The sequence below is a fragment of the Periplaneta americana genome, chromosome 2 (assembly GCF_040183065.1).
Source record: "Periplaneta americana isolate PAMFEO1 chromosome 2, P.americana_PAMFEO1_priV1, whole genome shotgun sequence".
NCBI classification, from domain to species: Eukaryota; Metazoa; Arthropoda; class Insecta; order Blattodea; family Blattidae; genus Periplaneta; species Periplaneta americana.
This window is the reverse complement of record NC_091118.1, coordinates 12,796,544-12,817,565: the sequence shown is the minus strand read 5'-3', so window position 1 is coordinate 12,817,565 and position 21,022 is coordinate 12,796,544. Positions and strand designations below refer to the sequence as shown.

Sequence of the window (21,022 nt, the reverse complement as noted above, 5' to 3'; positions counted from 1 at the left end):
ATTTATTTTAGAATTTACCATGCAAATCGGAATTACGTTCTGGGAGGATATATAGTCCACGGCCCAAACATCAAAATTCGGATTATATATTGGTAGACTATGGTAATTGATCTATGACCCATTCCTAATGAGTTCATTATGAAAATCCAGATGTTCCGGGAGATGGTCGGTTTATTTTAGAACTAATCATAGCTTTCGTTTAACATCTTAGAATAGGCAGAATGAGATGTCTCATTTGGAAGCCTGCATCTAAACATTTAACGTTTGTAGCTGTTGTCTGTATGCCGGATGTTGTTCCATATACAGGGCAATCAGTTTCTTTGCTTCATGAAACCCGCTGTTTCAAGTCAACGTCACCTAACTAGCTGAGCTTTCTGTAACCCAGCATTGTTTTTATTACAGAGTTACCAGGATCAGCTGGGGAAGCTGAGAAAAGAACTGGAAGCTGAGCGGGAGATGAGGCGCCAGCTGGAAGAAGTAAGTAATGAGGTGTTACCATGGTTACAGTTACGTGGGAGTTTACCAGCTTTATTCAGTCACTCTATACGCTATTTCTCTGTTCAGTATAGCCCCATATCAAGTAGTAGTAATAATAATAATAATAATAATAATAATAATAATTATAATAATAACTATCATCATCATCATCATCATCATCATGGTAGTCATGTTTCTAGTCAAGTTATCACACATCCACCTGAGTTCCCTCTGAACCAGATTTGTTCTTAATTATAGAGAAAAGAGGAAGAACTTGGATTACTGAGAACAGAAGTTGAAGCAAAGGACAAGGAATTGAAGAATATGGCAGAGGAACTGCTTGCAGAGCGCCAGAGAGATGCTGTAAGTGCGAGCTGTTGCCATGGTTACAGTTACTTACTAGATGATTTTCAGTAACGGAAAAACACAAACTGTCACAACTCAGATTGCGACCTGCTGTAGCTGGAGAACAAACGTAATTTCAGTGTTCACACTACTACTACTACTACTACTACTACTACTACTACTACTACTACTACTACTACTACTACTGCTACTACTGCTGCTACAAATAACTATGTTTATAATACTACTACCACTGCTACTATCACTATTACTGTCACTGTTACTACCACTGCTACACTGCTCCGTCGATATAGTAGAAAGTCATTGTTCACCTACTTAGATATAACACACGAAGCAAGATCCCTGCAATCGGCTAGCTTCACCTTTAGGTAGAGCCTTGGTATACAATCTACAGTACACCTATGCCCAGGAGTATGCGGGGTTGTCTCAAGGAGTACGCATCCCATTCATTACGTATGTAAAAATGCTGACATAATTATTTTATTATGCTTGTTGATAATTCATTCATTCACAGTGTTGTGGCCAAGAGCAGGTCTTTCAGTGCAAACAGCATTTTCCACTCTTTCCTATCTTCCTACTGACATTACTGCACTTATCGCTACTGTTACTACTACTGACATCACTGTAGTTATCCGTTATATTACTACTACTGATACTACTGAACTTACTGCAGTTATAGCTACTGATATTACTGTAAATATTGCTGATATTAAGTTCCTTACTACTGCTGATATTACTGTAGTTATCGCTACTGTTACTGCTACTCCTATTGCTGTAGTAATCGCTAGTGTTATTCCTAATGAAGTTGCTGCAGTTATAGCTACCGATATTATTGTAATTATTGCTGATATTAAGTTTCTTACTACTGCTGATATTACTGTAGTTATCGCTACTGTTACTGCTACTCATATTACTGTAGTTATCGCTAGTGTTATTCCTACTGACGTTACTGCACTTATAGCAACTGATATTACTGTAATTATCGCTGATATTAAGTTCCTTACTACTGCTGACGTTACTGTAGTTATCGCTAATATTACTGCTACTCATATTGCTGTAGTTATCGCTAGTGTTATTCCTACTGACGTTACTGCACTTATAGCAACTGATATTAGTGTAATTATCGCTGATATTAAGTTCCTTACTACTGCTCATGTTACTGTAGTTATCGCTACTATTACTGCTACTCAAATTGCTGTAGTTATCGCTAGTGTTTTTCCTACTGAAGTTACTGCAGTTATAGCTACTGATATTACTGTAATTATCGCTGATATTAAGTTCCTTACTACTGCTGACGTTACTGTAGTTATCGCTACTGTTACTGCTACTCAAATTGCTGTAGTTATCGCTAGTGTTATTCCTACTGAAGTTACTGCAGTTATAGCTACCGATATTACTGTAATTATCGCTGATATTAAGTTCCTTACTACTGCTGATGTTACTGTAGTTTTTGCTACTGTTACTGCTATCAACATGACTGCAGTTATCACTACTAGTGAATTTACTGTATATGTCGCTACTGTTTCTACAGCTGTCATCACTAGTCTATGTTTATCTCTACTGGTTCATTTATATACGCATTTTTATAATAGGTTTACTTGCGGTTTTTATTGTGTTATTCTGCCCTAGTTTATTATTGGAAACTTCTTTCTGTCAAACTGGAATCTAGCTCACTGAAAGCCAGTCTGAACCTGTCTTTGTTACACTTACAGAACGAAAAAATGAAGCAGCTCAGACTGGAACACGAGGAGGAGAAAAGGTTATGGCTCCAGGAGGAAGCAGTAAGTGATCAGCTGTTACCATGGTTACACTTATCAGAGGCATTCCTGAGCTCTTTTCGTTCAATGTGTACTTGTGGTTATAGTTTTGGTGCTTTTAACATTGCATAATCATCATAATTATGATAGTTGTCACTTTGCCTTCATGAAATATTGTGTTTCTACTCAAACTATCACCACACTGAGCTTCCGCTGAAATAATTTTCTTGTTACAGTTTAAAGAAAGAAAGATGGAAAGACTGGAAAATGACTTGATAGAGTACGAGTACAGGCTGCAATGCAAAATAGTAAGTGATGACCTGTTTCCAGAGCGATTCCTTGAGATCCAGTTAGTAATTAAATTACATAGTTAAGTACAATCTTAGTTCTATTGCATAGTAATATATGATAGAGGTGCTCTTGTTTGAAATATAGGGTACTAACTTATATCATCATTATTACCAATATTATCATCAATATCTGTATCGTAGTCATCATTGTTCCCTGGTTTCCATTTACTACTGACGCATCCAGGCAATGTAACTCCGCTTCCTCTGAATCAGTTCGTATTGATTGCAGTGTATAGAGGAAGATCTGGCAAATCTCAGAGATGAACTGGAAGAGAAGCGACGCCAGCAGGAAGCGGTAAGTGATGAGTTGTTACCATGGTTACAGTTAGGATAGGTTTTCTATTGACTCCGTTTATGCACTTTAGACATAGTTTTGGACCGGAGTAGATGAAGTCCATCTTCATTTTCTGATCATTATTTTCATAATCGTCGTTGTAATAGTTTTCCCTGTGAACCAATGAGGAAGAAAATGAGGGGAAAAAGCTAAAAGGAACAAGAGTACTGGTCCTTGCTCATAGCAGTTGTAGCAGAATGTTTGGAGATTTAATGAATTTCACCAGCAACGGAAGAAGCGCAAACAACACATCCCTGAAGAATGTTAAGTCGGCACGAATGTTGTTCTTTATTCCTGCGGGTTGGGTGAAATAGGAGAGAAGTAAATTGTCCGAAAGTAGGTAATGACTTGCTACAACTACTGCTACAGGATCTTTGAAAACGCACAGATTGTAGGTATAAGGTTCCTGTATGTTGTCTTGAAAGTAATTTAGAATTTTAGAGTAAAGCGAATAAATATTCTGATATTCATGCCGGAGAACCGGGTTCTCACTCTGACAACTTCATCTGCAATTTGTGATGAATAAAATTTGGAAATATAATTACAAATTACAGTCTACACGTTGCTTCCAAAATTTATAAGCAGTTCATCATAACTTACAACTATTGCTTTCCTGTATACATAGAATTTGAATTATAACTAGGCCTACTTATTATCAACGCCGATTGGGTGGTTACTTAAGAAAAAATTTGCCAGAGTAAATTCCTGGCACTTAATTGAATGATAAATATGGGTACTCCATTATACATCACAATGTAGTGACAGTTACCGTACTGGCAATATCTGAAAGACGGAAATGGCGATAGCTAAGTGACAGGAGGCCGAGGACAGTGAGAAGGTTTGAGTGGGTTAGGTGAGGGGCTAGCTGAAGTGTGATTTATATGGTGCTGCTTGTATTTGCTTTGAACAAGCTTCCTTATTCGCCGGCCAATTTGTCAGAAAAATTTTCTAATGTAGCTGCTTATTTATTTCACTAGCGTCTTATTTTGAATTCCCATTGACTAAAATGCGCTCAATGAGATGTTGAAGGTGTCTAACATTAATGCTCAGTCAAAGCGATAAGCCGGTTGATTTTACTAGCAACTTCCAAAGAAATGGGATGTCAGGACTTCAGGGACTGAATCTCTTAACAGCTGGTGAATACATCTGCCTTCAGTGCAGGCACGAGGGGTGAAACAGGCAGCTGTCTACAAACCACATTTGATAAGACACACGTGTCGCTTGATGTGTTGTCCTTGTCCTCTGTAATTGGGTCCTGCAATGCTAGTTCCTTAAAAAGCAAAGGTTATGCCCCCCGAGGTTAAGATGAAACGAAATAATTGACTATTCCTGCTAAAGAAAAATATGTGGGAGAACGGTTATTAAGATATTCCACTGTTATAAACAGTTAAGAAATAAAAGAGGAGATAGGACCGTGTAAATGTTTATGAGCTAGCGTATTTTCCAGCCAGATATTCATTCTGGTAAAGCATCGAGGTGCGACAGAAGAAGCTAGGAAGTAGCGTTAAAAGCAGCAACATTTAAATCACGCTTAAGTGACAGGAGTCCAAGGACAGTGACTAGTTTAGAGTTGATTAGATGAGGGGAAAGTTAAGTGACAGAAGGCAGAGGACTGTGACAAGTTTAGAGTAGATTAGATGAGGAGATAGCTAATCATGAAAATCTGGATTACATATGGGGAAGTGAGGTCTAGATCAGTGGTTCCCAAAGTATGGGTCGCGACAATCTAGGTTGTCATGTAAAGATGTGAGGGATGTATTATAAAATAAAACAAAAGGTGCCTTATTAACATACATTTATGTTGTACTTAGCAACACAAACACAACATTGAATATAACAATAGAAACATGTTTTAATAGTAATAAAGTAAAAAATAATAGACTAAATGCCACAAAATGTGCCTGTTGTCCGAAATATAACTTTCCAAATCTGGACTCCATATTCAATACAAACACAGTGATATCAGTGAAGTTGTAAACAATTAGCGTTAATGTGTGCAAAACATCTTTTTGGAGACATCCGTCATGTCTAATGGAGGAGTTCAGAAACTTCAAAATAAAGAAGAAGTCGGTAAACCATCTGTGAGAGACTCCCGTGGTAGGAATAAAAAGTCAGCCGCAGTTCTTATTGAGGTCAGGGAACATACTGAAGAGTTTGTAAAAAATATTTTGATGGAAGTTTAACTGTCGAATCCCACCTCCTCTCGCTAGGTTAGGAGGCGCAGATGGATACAAGTATTAAAATCTGAAGTAAAAGGGGGAAAAAATCTAAGACTGGATATGAGAATACTATGGGCAATGTTATGGAGAGGAACAGTCATATATGTAATTGAGTTATAACTTACCACTTTAGGAAGTTTCCGTTGAGTTGTTTATCGAAGAAGCGGTGCTTGCTTTTTCAAAGAAGAAAATGTGTTGTTGTTGTTGCTACCGCTGCTGCTCCCCCTCCTCCTGTTGTTGCTCCTGCTGTTATTGCTCCTGCTGCTATTGTTTTTGTTGTTTTCTAATTCCATTTGACCTCTTGCACTCCAATATTTTTCAAAGATATTGTCATGGTTAGCCACTGAAGCACAGATTTTGAGGTGTTCCGAATCCATTTCTTGGTTTAAATTGCACAATGGGCAGTTAGGGGATTGATATGCTCCAATTCTATGCAGGTGCTTGGCCAAACAGTCATGGCCTGTTGCCAATCTATATACAGCTACAGACGATTTGCGTGGTATAATTTCGATACCAAAATATCTTGGAAATATTTTTTTGGTGAAAATGAGGAAAACAGGGGAAAAAAAATTAACGACGATTTTCAAGTGCAAGCAAACGCAAAACTTTAAATTCCCGAACACTTATTAATTCAGGTTGTACGACTTTACCTCTTAACAGATCATTTGATACAACAGAATTAATCAAATTTCCATTTCAGAAGTGATGTCAAGTAGAAGTGAAGTTTCCTTACAAATCTGCTAATTTTAGCTTGGGCTGTTATTATGTTAACATCTTGGCCTTGCAAACTTGAATTCAAAGTTTTTGAAACATATATCAATAAGGAAGGCACGTCTAAAAAACAAAACGAATAAATTGGAAAGTTGATTTGCATATTCCCGATTTCTCGTCTTGAAGGTACGGGACATTAGAAGTTGACTGCTATCGAATGGTTTTCCGTAAAATATTTTTTTTTCCCCATTTTACAAGGATTTGTATTTTTTAAGTAGATTACATACAGGGTAGTGGGTGGGGGAAGGGTTGTAAAAATATCTCCCCAAAAAATGGGCTGCATCTTCACAAAGTTTGACGGCCACTGGTCTAGATGACCAACGGACCATTTATTTTAGCGCTTATGAACTTCTGAATTATATTCTGGGTAGATAGGTGATCCACAGTCCATTTCTCTTACGGCTTATCATGAAAATGCAAATTACAGTTCGTTCTGGTAGTGTATTCGATCTGTGGCCCATTTGTTAATACTTCATGTTGAAAGTTAAGTGTGTTTCCTGCAGATGTTCAATTTGTTTAAGGGCTCATAACATTTATTTAACTCGTTTGGGACAACCATAGGCAGAATGAGGGGTTTTATTTGAAAGCCTTTATCCAAACATTATACGTTGGTAGCTGTTGTCTCATTTCCTGATGCTGTATACCGGCCATCAGCTTGATTCCTTCATGAAACCTGTTGCTTCAAGTCAGACTATCACCTAACCAGCTGAGCTTTCTCTAATCCAGAATTGTTTATATTACAGAGTTACCAGGATCAGCTGGGGAAGCTGAGACAAGAAATGCAGGCTGAGCTGGAGATGAGGCGCCACCTGGAAGAAGTAAGTGTGAGCTGTTGCCACGGTTACAGTTACGAGGGAGTTTACCAGCTCTATTTAGTCATTGCAAATTCAAAATAAAATAGTTGTAATAAGAAATTATTAATATTAATATTATTGATATTATTATTATTATTATCATTATCATAAAATCATCATCACCACCACCATCATAATCATAATCATCATCATCATCATCATCATCATCATCATCACCACCACCATCATAATCATAATCATCATCATCGTCATCATCATCATGATGTAGTCATGTTTCTAGTCAAGTTATCAGCATCTGAGGTTCTTCTCAACCAGATTTGTTTTTAATTGCAGAGTAAGGAGGAAGCACTGCGGGCTCTGCGAGGAGAACTGCAAGCGAAGGGGGAGGAACTGAAGAAGCTGGCAGACGAACTGCAAGCGGAGCGCCAGAAGACAGCAGTAAGTGTGAGCTGTTGCCATGGTTACAGTTACTGAGCAATGATTGATACAAACTGTTACAACAGAGATTGCGACCAGCTGCACTTGGAGAGCAAACTTAATTTGAGTGTTCAGATTAGAACTGCCACCACTACTATCACTACTGCTACTACTACTACTGATATTACTGTAGTTATGGCTACAGTCATTACTGTAGTAATACCAACTGTCACTACTGACATTACTGTACTTATGGCTACTGTCACTACTACTGACAATAACTTAGTTACGGGTACTGTCACTACTATTGCCAATATTGTACTTATAGATACTGCCACTACTATTGACAATACTGCAGTTATGGCTACTGTCACTACTACTGACAATACTGCAATTATGGGTACTGTCACTACTATTGCCAATACTGTAGTTATGGGTGCTGTCACTCCTACTGACATTACTGTAGTTATGGCTACTGTCAATATTATTGACAATAGTGTAGTTATGGGTACTGTCACTACTATTGACAATACTGTAATTACGGGTACTGTCACTACTATTGCCAATACTACAGTTTTAGATACTGACACTACTATTGACAATACTGCAGTTATGGCTACTGCGACTACTACTGACAATACTTACGGGTACTGTCACTACTATTGCCAATACTGTAGTTATAGATACTGCCACTATTATTGACAATACTGCACTTAATGCTACTGTCACTACTACTGACAATAGTGTAATTATGGGTATTGTCACAACTATTGACAATACTGTAGTTACGGGTACTGTCACTACTATTGCCAATACTGTAGTTATAGATACAATGCTGCAGTTATGGCTACTGTCACTAATACTGACAATACTTTAGTTACGGGTACTGTCACTACTATTGCCAATACTGTAGTTATAGATACTGCCACTATTATTGACAATACTGCAGTTATGGCTACTGTCACTACTACTGACAATAGTGTAATTATGGGTACTGTCACTACTATTGACAATACTGTAGTTACGGGTACTGCTACTACTAATGCCAATACTGTAGTTATAGTTACTGCCACTACTATTTACAATACTGCAGTTATGGCTACTGTCACTACTACTGACAATAGTGTAATTATGGGTACTGTCACTACTATTGACAATACTGTAGTTGCGGGTACTGTCACTACTATTGCCAATACTGTAGTTATAGATACTGCCACTATTATTGACAATACTGCACTTATGGCTACTGTCACTACTACTGACAATAGTGTAATTATGGGTATTGTTACAACTATTGACAATACTGTAGTTACGGGTACTGTCACTACTATTGCCAATACTGTAGTTATAGATACAATGCTGCAGTTATGGCTACTGTCACTAATACTGACAATACTTTAGTTACGGGTACTGTCACTACTATTGCCAATACTGTAGTTATAGATACTGCCACTATTATTGACAATACTGCAGTTATGGCTACTGTCACTACTACTGACAATAGTGTAATTATGGGTACTGTCACTACTATTGACAATACTGTAGTTACGGGTACTGCTACTACTAATGCCAATACTGTAGTTATAGTTACTGCCACCACTATTTACAATACTGCAGTTATGGCTACTGTCACTACTACTGACAATAGTGTAATTATGGGTACTGTCACTACTATTGACAATACTGTAGTTGCGGGTACTGTCACTACTATTGCCAATACTGTAGTTATAGATACTGCCACTACTATTGACAATACTGCAGTTATGGCTACTGTCACTACTACTGACAATAATATAGTTACGGGTACTGTCACTACTATTGCCAATACTGTAGTTATAGATACTGCCACTACTATTGCCAATACTTTAGTTATGGGTACTGTCACTAGTTCTGACAATTCTGTAGTTATGGATACTGTTACTACTATTGACAATAGTGTAATTATGGGTACTGTCACCACTATTGACAATACTGTATTTATGGGTGCTGTCACTACTACTGACATTACTGTAGTTATGGCTACTGTCAATACTATTGACAATACTGTATTTATGGGTGCTGTCACTACTACTGACATTACTATAGTTATGGCTACTTTCAATACTATTGGCAATACTGTAGTCATGGGTGCTGTCACTACTACTAACATTACTGTAGTTATGGCTACAGTCACTAAAACTGACATTACTGTAGTTATGGATACTGTTGCTATTACTGACAATACTGTAGTTATGGGCACTGTCGGTACTATTGCCAATACTGTAGGCGATTACATCTTCTTACAGTAACTGTAATCGCTGCACCACTACTGGTGTAGCAGTATAGGCACCGTGCAAGCTCCTCTGGTGGCGACTGTTGTTACTAACTGCGGGACAGCAGCGATAGAGTTGTGCTTGAAGCGTATGAATATACTTAACATATCAGGTTAAATGATTAGAAATATGGATGATCCTAAAAAGCGGAAAGGTAACGCAAATTGCTGTGTTCTTGAGTGTAGTAATGCTTATAGGTACACACCAACCGATATTGTTTTTATGCATTCCCAAAACAGAAAACCGAAGAGCAACGACGCTAATTGTGGATCCATGCAGTACGCAGACGAAAGTAAATAAGGCTACACTGCTTGTAATCATAGTATTATTATATACTAGGCCTGATATAAAAAATAGAATGTATATAGTATTATGTTTATAAATAACCATTAAGTTAACAACGACAGGAATTTATCATTTAAAATTCAAAAAGTACATAATTACTGAGTTCTTTACATATATATTATGTATAATATTAGCAACAATAAATAATGATATACTTATTTTTAAATGTATTCATATCGATATTTAATTCTTGATTTCAAGTGCTGATGGTTCACCTTAGAAACCAACACCCGCAGCAAGAATTTGCGGTATTCATTTTATTGGGAACGAGATCAGAACACCCCCAAAACTAGCATACCGTTCCCAGTATTTTTATAAAAGATTACAAGAAAAAGACTGCCTCATCTCAACTAGCTCCGGAAAGGTACGAAAGAGACGCATAAAGAAGAAGAAAAGGTGAAAATTTAAGTTTTATGGAAGGCGAATGCTCAACAAGTGTTATTTCGAAAAATGAAGTAGCCATACAGGCAGAAGTAAATGAAACCATTCTTAGTGATTTTGTTTTTTCTTTCACAATTGAATTGTGTGAATTGTCTACTCAAGTGTCTATTCCATTACATGCCGAACTGAAGTCACATAAGAAATGTTATGACAAGCGTTCAGGAACAGATGATATGTTTGATGAAATGCAAAGTTTCCGAAATTATTCTACAATAAAATATGAGACAGAACTACCAGACTTAATGGGAGTGACATTTGTGGTTTCGAATATATCGTTAAAATTGCTGCCAATTGAAACACAATCATACCCGTAGAATCATAATAAGAACTATTTCCAATTCTATCATTTAACCCAAAAATAGCTACCATAGATAGTCGAAACGCCCCAAGATGTAGACCATACATATTATTTTTGCCATTTTTATTAGTGTATTTCACATCGAAAGCTTTCGAAAAATTCACTCCAAGAGTAAGATTAGTAAAGAAAATCGTCTACTCCTATTTTCCAATTAAAATGAAAGCTGGATTGTCGTATTCTGCTATGAGGGTCATGTTCGGAGTTAATCGTACAATTATAATTATAATATATTTTTACCGCCACTTTAATGTTGTGGACATCCACAATGGTTACTGTAATTTTGGGTTTTGGCCTAGCAGAGAAAGTATTCAGGAAACAATGCTTGCAATATTGAAAAATGTAGAGTGACAATTAATTGTTCAGAAGTGGAACAGCCACCCAATGTGGATCAGATGGTGGCCTTCAAATCTAAATGCTACCAAGGGAGATCGAGTGACAACTGACTGCGGATTATTGACTCTATTAGAAGGTGGTGATGAAGTCCGATAAAGGGATCATTGTTGTTACTCCACCGTATCTGCCCGATGGTAAATTAACAGCTGAAGAAGTCGAAACTACTTACAGCGTTGCCATTGTTCGAATTCATGTTGAAAGGTGCATTCAGCGAATTAAAATATACAGTATAACATTTTACACAAACTATCAATTGAACTGCTTCCGCATGTTGATCTTGTTGTTTATTCAACTGTCCAAAGAGAAGTCTGAACCTCATAAGTGATACCAACAAGGCACCACTTATAAGGCAACTAGGCCAGAATATCATGGGGTAGCCAGTTCCTTTTCCCTTCCATTGCATATATCGCCGACTAGCTACATATTACACTAGTCAGACTTCAGATGCATACAAACAATTGTTCTTCCTCTGACACATATCGTCAAGTGAGATGTACAGTCTGATAACAGATGTACATATCAGCCAGAACCTCAATCGGAGGTAGTATGTTAATGATATTGTTCATAGTGTTTTGCGTTTTAGAGAATTTGCAGTCGCCCATTCTTCAGGAAGTGTAATTAAGTCTACTTTTAGAATTAAATCACATTAAAATATGTAATTTATAGAGACATTATACACACAAATATTACACACGTCATGACATCAAATATAAGTATATTAATGTTTTCGTAATATGACTGTTCACCCTCATTCAATGGTCTGAAATTGATTTAAATGCCAAACAACTTCACTGATATTTCAGGAACTTTGTAGTTACATTTTTACACTCCTCTAGCAGTACTGAACTTTCCACTGAGTCTATAAAATAATTAAAGACTGGAGATTGCTGGGTTTGCAGTGAAAGACCTGCCCTTGGGCAAAACACTATGAATCAATGAACCCATTCTTACTAATATTACAACTTTTTATCGGCAGAAAGCCGCATGTACTTTCTATATCACCCACGACTAGTGAATGACTGCGAGCCTGTAGTTAATTAGGAATGGAGGCACTGCGCGGCGCCACCAGTACGATTTTGAGACCCATGCACGATGCCTATAGCTCACAACGCCTGCTAGTAGCTTCCCCACCAATCGTGTGCTATCACTGTTATTAAGTTAAAGTTATGTTTGTATACATCTACAGAATCATCTTCAAGCTGTCCTGATCATGTCAGTGCATGAGGAACTCATTCTAGTGCTGGGGGTGGGGAGGGAAGAAACGTTTGCGTGATAATTCGATACATGAACGAGCGAAAGCTAAGATAGATCATAATATTGGGAAGACGTATGTCCCAAAAAAGTGTGTGGTAATACCTGCTGAAGTGTTTGAAGATGAAAACTGTAGCTCTGTTAGACGTTGCAATGAACTGATTTCTGAAGAAAATAGCAAATCTGCCTTCACCTGATCTTGGGCTTCAGCAGATTATTCTCGTCACTATGCTTAACTGTCGTGACTAATTCGACGGTTGCAGATTCAACAACATCGCCGTGAATACAATTCGGAAACATCAAAAGATCTCAAGTCGACCACATGAAAATGCGCTCTGAAGTTGAAGACAAAGAGCGTTAATGTGTGTAAAACATATTTTTGGAGACATCCGTCATGTCTAATGGGCGAGTTCAAAAACTTCAAAAGAAAAAGAACTGTGTAAACCATCTGGGGGAGACTTGCGTGGTAAAAGAGTATTAATAAAAAGTCAGCCGAAGTTCTTTTTGTGGTGAGGGAACATACTGAGAAGTTTGTAAAAATATTTTGAGGGAAGTTTAACTGTCGAATCCCACCTCCTATCGCTAGGTTAGGTGGCGCAGATGGATACAAGTAATAAAATCTCAAGTAAATGGGGGAAAAAATCTAAGACTGGATATGAGAATAATACTATGCACAATGTTATGGAGAGGAACAGACGTATATGTATTTGAATGATACCTTACCACTTCAGCAAGTTTCCATCGAGTTGTTTATCGAAGAAGCGGTGCTTTGTATTTCAGAATCTATCACTTTTTCAAAGAAGAAAATGTGTTGTTGTTGTTTTCGTTGTCTTTACTGCTGCTGTTGTTGTTGTTTTCTAATGCCAGGCGTTTGACAATAAAGTCATTTGACCTCTTGCACTCCAATATTTTTCAAAGATATTGTCATGATCAGCAACTGAAGCACAGATTTTGAGGTGTTCCGAATCCATTTCTTGGTTTGAGTTGGACAATAGGCAGTTAGGGGATTGATATACTCCAATTCTATGGAGGTGTTTGGCCAAACAACCATGGCCTGTTGCCAATCTAAAAGGAAGCTACAGACGATTTGCTTGGTATAATTTCGATACCAAAATATCTCGGAAATATTTTTTGATGAAAATAAGAAAAATTTGGAGAAAAAATTAACGACGATTTTCAAGTGCAAGCAAACGCAAAACCTTAAATTTCCGAAGATTTATAAATTCCGGTTGTACGACTTCACCTCTTAACAGATCATTTTATACAACAGAATTAATCAAATTTCCATTTCAGAAGTGATGTCAAGTAGAAGTGAAGTTTCCTTAGAAATCTGCTAATTTTAGCTTGGGCTGTTATTATGTTAACATCTTGGCCTTGCAAAGTTGAATTCAAAGCTTATGAAAGATATATCAATAAGGAAGGCACGTCTAAAAGACAAAACGAATAAATTGGAAAGTAGATTTGCATATTCCCGATTTCTCGTCTTGATGGTACGGGACATTAAAAGTTGAATGCTATCGAATGGTTTTCCGTAAAATATTTTTTTTCCCATTTCACAAGGATTTGTATTTTTTAAGGAGGTTACATGCACGGTAGTAGGTGGGGGAAGTGTTGTAAAAATATCTCCCCCAAAAATGGGCTGCATCTTCACAAAGTTTGACGGCCACTGGTCTAGATGACCAACGGCCCATTTATTTCAAGGCTTATGAACTTCTGAATTATATTCTGGGTAGTTAGGTGATCCACGGTCCATTTCTCTTACGGCTTATCATGAAAATGCAAATTACAATTCGTTCTGGTAGTGTGTTCGATCTGTGGCCCATTTCTTGAAACTTCATCTTGAAAGTGAAGAGTATGTTCCTGCAGATGTTCAATTTGTTTAAGGGCTCATAACATTTATTTAATTCTTTTGGGATAACCATAGGCAGGATGAGCCTCTATCCAAACATTATACGTTGGTAGCTGTTGTCCCATTTCCTGAGACCATCAGCTTGATTCCTTCATGAAACCTGTTGCTTCAAGTCAGACTATCACCTAACCAGCTGAGCTTTCTCTAATCCAGAATTTTTTATATTACAGAGTTACCAAGATCAGCTGGGGAAGCTGAGACAAGAACTGGAGGCTGGGCGGGAGATGAGGCGCCAGCTGGAAGAAGTAAGTGTGAGCTGTTACCGTGGTTACAGTTGAGAGGGAGTTTACCAGCTCCATTTAGTCATTGCAAAGTTTAATAATAATCAAAATAAAATAGTCATAAGAAGAAATTATTAATATTAAAATTAGGCCTATTATTGTGTTAGTTGGGAGGCCGGCGGGAAAAAGACCTTTGGGGAGGCCGAGACGTGGATGGGAAGATAATATTAAAATGGATTTGAAGGAGGTGGGATATGATGGTAGAGACTGGATTAATCTTGCACAGGATAGGGATCAATGGCGGGCTTATGTGAGGGCGGCAATGAACCTCCGGGTTCCTTAAAAGCCAGAAAGTATTATTATTATTATTACCATTATCATAAAATCATCACCACCACCACCACCACCACCACCACCATCATCATCATCATCATCGTCGTCGTCGTCGTCGTCGTCGTCGTCATCATCATCATCATGTAGTCATGTTTCTATTCAAGTTATTGGCATCTGAGGTTCTTCTCATCCAGATTTGTTTCTAATTGCAGAGTAAGGAGGAAGAACTGCAAGCAAAGGGGGAGGATCTGAAGAAGCTGGCAGACCAGCAAGCGAGCAAGCAACTGCAAGCGGAGCGCCAGAACACAGCAGTAAGTGTGAGCTGTTGCCATGGTTACAGTTACTGAGCAATGATTGATACAAACTGTTACAACAGAGATTGCGACCAGCTGCAGTTGGAGAGCAGACTGAATTTGAGTGTTCAGATCAGAAATGCTACTACCATTACTACTGATATTACTGTAGTTATGGCTAACTGTCACTATTGACATTACTTATGGCTACTGTCACTACTATTGACAATACTGTAGTTAAGGGTACTGTCACTACTATTGCCAATACTGTAGTTATAGGTACTGCCACTACTATTGAAAATACTGCAGTTATGGCTACTGTGACTACTACTGACATTACTTTAGTTATGGTTACTGTCACTACTACTGACAATACTGCAGTTATGGATACTGTCACTAGTTCTGACAATACTGTAGTTGTGGGTACTGTCATTACTATTGACAATAGTGTAATTATGGGTACTGTCACCACTATTGACAATACTGTATTTATGGGTACTGTCACTACTACTGACATTACTGTAGTTATGGCTACTGTCAATGCTACTGACGATACTGTTATGGGTGCTGTCACTACTACTGACATTACTGTAGTTATGGCTACAGTCACTAAAACTGACATTACTGTAGTTATGGCTACTGTCACTACTACTGACTTTACTGTAGTTATGGCTACTGTCACTAATACTGACAATACTGTAGTTATGGGTACTGTCGCTACTATTGCCAATACTGTAGGCGATTACATCTTCTTACAGTAACTGTAATCGCCGTGCACTACTGGTGTAGCGGTGTAACTCACAATGGCTGCTAGTAGCTTCCCCACCAATCGTGTGCTATGACTGCTATTGTTATGTTAAAGTTATGTTTGTATAAATCTACAGAATCATCTTCAAGCTGTCCTGATCATGTCAGTGCATGAGGAACTCATTCAATTGGAAGGGGGCAAGAAAGGTTTGCGTGATAATTCGATACATATACGAGCGAAAGCTAAGATAGATCGTAATATTGGGAAGGCGTATGTCACAAAAAGAGTGTGGTAATACCTGCTGAAGTGTTTGAAGATGAAAACTGCAGCTCTGTTAGACGTTGCAATGAACTGATTTCTGAAGACAATAGCAAATCTGCCTTCACCTGATCTTGGGCTTTAGCAGATTATTCTCGTCACTATGCTTAACTGTCGTGACTAATTGGACGGTTGCCGATTCAACAACATCGCCGTGAATACAATTCGGAAACATCAAAAGATCTCAATTCGACCACATGAAAATGCGTTCTGAAGTTGAAAACAAACAGCGTTAATGTGTGTAAAACATATTTTTGGAGACATCCGTCATGTCTAATGGGCGAGTTCAAAAACTTCAAAAGAAAATGAACTGTGTAAACCATCTGGGGGAGACTTGCGTGGTAAAAGAGTATTAATAAAAAGTCAGCCGAAGTTCTTTTTGTGGTGAGGGAACATACTGAGAAGTTTGTAAAAATATTTTGATGGAAGTTTAACTGTCGAATCCCACCTCCTATCGCTAGGTTAGGAGGCGCAGATGGATACAAGTAATAAAATCTCAAGTAAATGGGGAAAAAAATCTAAGAATGGATATGAGAATAATACTATGCACAATGTTGTGGAGAGGAACAGTCGTATATGTATTTGAGTGATACCTTACCACTTTAGCAAGTTTCCATCGAGTTGTTTATCGAAGAAGCGGTGCTTTGTGTTTCAGAATCTATCACTTTTTCAAAGAAGAAAATGTGTTGTTGTTGTTTTCGTTGTCTTTACTGCTGCTGTTGTTGTTGTATTCTAATGCCAGGCATTTGACAATAAAGTCATTTGACCTCTTGCACTCCAATATTTTTCAAAGATATTGTCATAGTTAGCCACTGAAGCACAGATTTTGAGGTGTTCCGAATCCATTTCTTGGTTTGAGTTGCACAATAGGCAGTTAGGGGATTGATATATTCCAATTGTATGCAGGTGTTTGGCCAAACAACCATGGCCTGTTGCCAATCTAAATGCAGCTACAGACGATTTGCTTGGCATAATTTCGATACCAAAGTATCTTGGAAATATTTTTGAAGAAAATGAGGAAAACATGGAAAAAAAATTAACGACGATTTTTAAGTGCAAACAAACGCAAAACCTTAAATTCCCGAACACTTTTAAATTCGACTTCACCTCTCAATAGATCATTTTATACAACAGAGTTAACCAAATTTCCATTTCAGAAGTGATGTCAAGTAGAAATCAAGTTTCCTTAGAAATCTGCTAATTTTAGCTTGGGCTGTTATTATGTTAACATCTTGGCCTTGCAAACTTGAATTCAAAGCTTATGAAAGATATATCAATAAGGAAGGCGCGTCTAAAGACAAAAAAAAATAATAATAAATTGGAGAGTAGATTTGCATATTCCCGATTTCTCGTCTTGAAGGTACGGGACATTAGAAGTTGACTGCTATCGACTGGTTTTCAGTAAAATATTTATATTTTCCATTTTACACAGATTTGTATTTTTTAAGGAGGTCACATACACGGTAGTGGGTGGGGGAAGGGTTGTTAAATGTCTTCCCAAAAAATGGGCTGCATCTTCACAAAGTTTGACGGCCACTGCTCTAGATGACCGACGGCCCATTTATTTTAGCGCTTATGAAAGTCTGAATTATGTTCTGGGTACTTAGATGGCCCACAGTCCATTTCTCTTACGGCTTATATTGAAAATGCAAATCACAGCATGTACTGGTAGTGTATTCGATCTGTGGCCCATTTCTTAAAGCTCCATCTTGAAAGTGAAGGGTGTTTCCTGCAGATGTTCAATTTGTTTAAGGGCTCATAACATTTATTTAATTCTTTTGGGACAACCATAGGCAGAATAACAGGTTTCATTTGAAAACTTCTATCCAGAGATTATACGTCGGTAGGTGTTCTCCCATTTCCTGAAACCAACAGCTTGATTCCTTCATGAAACCTGTTGCTTCAATTCAGACTATCACCTAACTAGCTGAGCTTTCTCTAATCCAGAATTGTTTATATTGCAGAGTTACCAGGATCAGCTGGGGAAGCTGAGACAACAATTGGAGGCTGGGCGGGAGATGAGGCGCCAGCAGGAAGAAGTAAGTGTGAGCTGTTACCATGGTTACAGTTACGAGGGAGTTTGCCAGCTCCATTCAGGCATTGCAATTTTTAATAACAATCAAAATAAAATATTTATAATAATAAATTATTAATATTAATATTATTAATGGAAATATAAAAAATATAAAAATTGGAAATTTATCTTTTTAAGAAGTGGAGAAATTTAAATATCTGGGAGCAACAGTAACAAATATAAATGATACTCGGGAGGAAATTAAACACAGAATAAATATGGGAAATGCCTGTTATTAATCGGTTGAGAAACTTTTATCATCCAGTCTGCTGTCAAAAAATCTGAAAGTTAGAATTTATAAAACAGTTATATTACCGGTTGTTCTGTATGGTTGTGAAACTTGGACTCTCACTTTGAAAGAGGAACATAGGTTAAGGGAGTTTGAGAATAAGGTGCTTAGGAAAATATTTGGGGCTAAGAGGGATGAAGTTACAGGAGAATGGAGAAAGTTACACAACGCAGAACTGCACGCATTGTATTCTTCACCTGACATAATTAGGAACATTAAATCCAGACGTTTGAGATGGGCAGGGCATGTAGCACGTATGGGCGAATCCAGAAATGCATATAGAGTGTTAGTTGGGAGGCCGAAGGGAAAAAGACCTTTAGGGAGTCCGAGACGTAGATGGGAAGATAATATTAAAATGGATTTGAGGGAGGTGGGATATGATAGAGACAGGATTAATCTTGCTCAGGATAGGGACCAATTGCGGGCTTATGTGAGGGCGGCAATGAACCTCCGGGTTCCTTAAAAGCCAGTAAGTATTATTATTATCATTATCATGAAATCATCATCACCATCATTATCATCATCATCATTATCATCATTATCATCATCATCATCATCATCATGTAGTCATGTTTCTAGTCTAGTTATCGACATCTGATGTTCTTTTCCACCAGATTTGTTTTTAATTTCAGAGTAAGGAGCAGGCATTGCAAGCGAAGGGGGAGGAACTGAAGAAGCTGGCAGACGAACTGCAAGCGGAGCGCCAGAAGACAGCAGTAAGTGTGAGCTGTTGCCATAGTTACAGTTACTGAGCAATGATTGATACAAACTGTTACAACAGAGATTGCGACCAGCTGCAGTTGGGGAGCAAACTTAATTTCAGTGTTCAGATTAGAACTATTACTACTACCACCACCACCACTACTACTACTACTACTACTACTACTATTACTACTACTGACATTACTGTAGTTATGGCTACTGTCACTACTACTGCTATCAGCTTCACTCAGCCTAGTGAACTGTCACCTAGCTGACCAGATTGTTTTGTCTTCTGCAGAAGCTCAGAGCTGCAGCTGAGATCGGGCCCAACCTGGAGCAGAAGGACAGCCAAGGCTGGACTGAGCTACACTGGGCAGCTGTAAAGGGGGACACACACAGGGTGCAGCTGCTCCTGGATGCAGGCAGCCAGGTGAACGCCGTGGATCATGATGGCTGCACGCCCTTGTGGCTGGCTGCAGGACAAGGCTACGAGGATGCGTGCAGTGCGCTGCTGGCTGGAGGGGCGCGGCCGGATGTGAAGGGCGCATCATCTGGCCGCACTGCTCTGCATGAGGCTGCATACAATGGGCACCATGCAGCGTGTGAGGTGCTGCTGGCAGCTGGGGCGCGGCCCAACGAGCCTGATGCAGACCAGAGGACTGCACTGCACTGTGCAGTATATGTTGGCCGCGCCCCAGTGGTGCAGCTGCTGTTGCAGCATGGCGCTGAGCGGGGGGCGAGGGATAAGCAGGGACGGACGGCCCTGGACCTGGCTCATGAGTTAGGGTACACAGCAGTGGCGGCCATGCTGGAGGGCTGAGCAGGCGCAGTGCTGCCAATACGACAGCAATACCATTATACCACAGTAACCAGCGGCAATGTGTTGTGTTGGCATCACTGCTCTGCGTGTAATGCTGTTACTTCATCGCTTTAGGCTGTCGTTACTCTGGTGTTGTGGTTGGTGCTTGACACGCCACTGATGCTTTCTCATTATTATTATTATTATTATTATTATTATTATTATTATTATTATTACTTATTTACTTACTTACTTACTTACTTACTGGCTTTTAAGGAACCCGGAGGTTCATTGCCGCCCTCACATAAGCCCGCCATTGGTCCCTATCCTATTATGATTATTATTATTATTATTGTTATTATTATTATTGTTATTATTATTATTGTTATTATTATTATTATTATTATTATTATTATTACTATTATTATTATTATTATTATTATTATTATTGGATCATCATTGTAATTATTATTGAAGTTACTTACTGTACAAAATAAAAATAGAGATATGTGAAAATTGTTTATGTTGGTGTCACTGTCGATTTAGAACATACAGGATTCTTGTTATTGTGTTGTGATACGCCATTGATCCTTCATCTCATCTGGGCTGTTTCAAGCACAGTAAGTATGTCGCCTCACACTCTCTGATGACCTTGATACGCCACTGACTACCTCTAATATTCCTGCTGTTCACATGCACATCAATACTACGGTCATTTTTATGCCTATAT

At 38.3% G+C, this 21,022-nt stretch overlaps 1 protein-coding gene across 11 annotated transcripts in view; it reads left to right on the top strand.

Annotated features, from left to right (window-relative positions):
- LOC138713499 (golgin subfamily A member 6-like protein 24) overlaps positions 1 to 20,813 on the top strand; it is a 588,053-nt gene extending 567,240 nt beyond the window's left edge. For 9 of the 11 annotated variants that reach the window (XM_069845729.1, XM_069845703.1, XM_069845710.1 and 6 more), the window contains 11 exons: positions 736 to 840; positions 2,556 to 2,624; positions 2,837 to 2,908; positions 3,180 to 3,245; positions 7,018 to 7,092; positions 7,423 to 7,527; positions 14,686 to 14,760; positions 15,282 to 15,380; positions 18,393 to 18,467; positions 19,424 to 19,507; positions 19,792 to 20,813. In XM_069845729.1, the coding sequence (XP_069701830.1) occupies positions 736 to 840; positions 2,556 to 2,624; positions 2,837 to 2,908; positions 3,180 to 3,245; positions 7,018 to 7,092; positions 7,423 to 7,527; positions 14,686 to 14,760; positions 15,282 to 15,380; positions 18,393 to 18,467; positions 19,424 to 19,507; positions 19,792 to 20,313 (1,347 nt within the window). In that variant the 3' untranslated portion in view covers positions 20,314 to 20,813. Of the gene's footprint in view, positions 1 to 402; positions 478 to 735; positions 841 to 2,555; positions 2,625 to 2,836; positions 2,909 to 3,179; positions 3,246 to 7,017; positions 7,093 to 7,422; positions 7,528 to 14,685; positions 14,761 to 15,281; positions 15,381 to 18,392; positions 18,468 to 19,423; positions 19,508 to 19,791 lie in introns of all 11 variants that reach the window. The other 2 variants (XM_069845670.1, XM_069845675.1) reach the window with 1 other exon arrangement.
- The last annotated feature ends 209 nt before the right edge of the window (positions 20,814 to 21,022 follow it).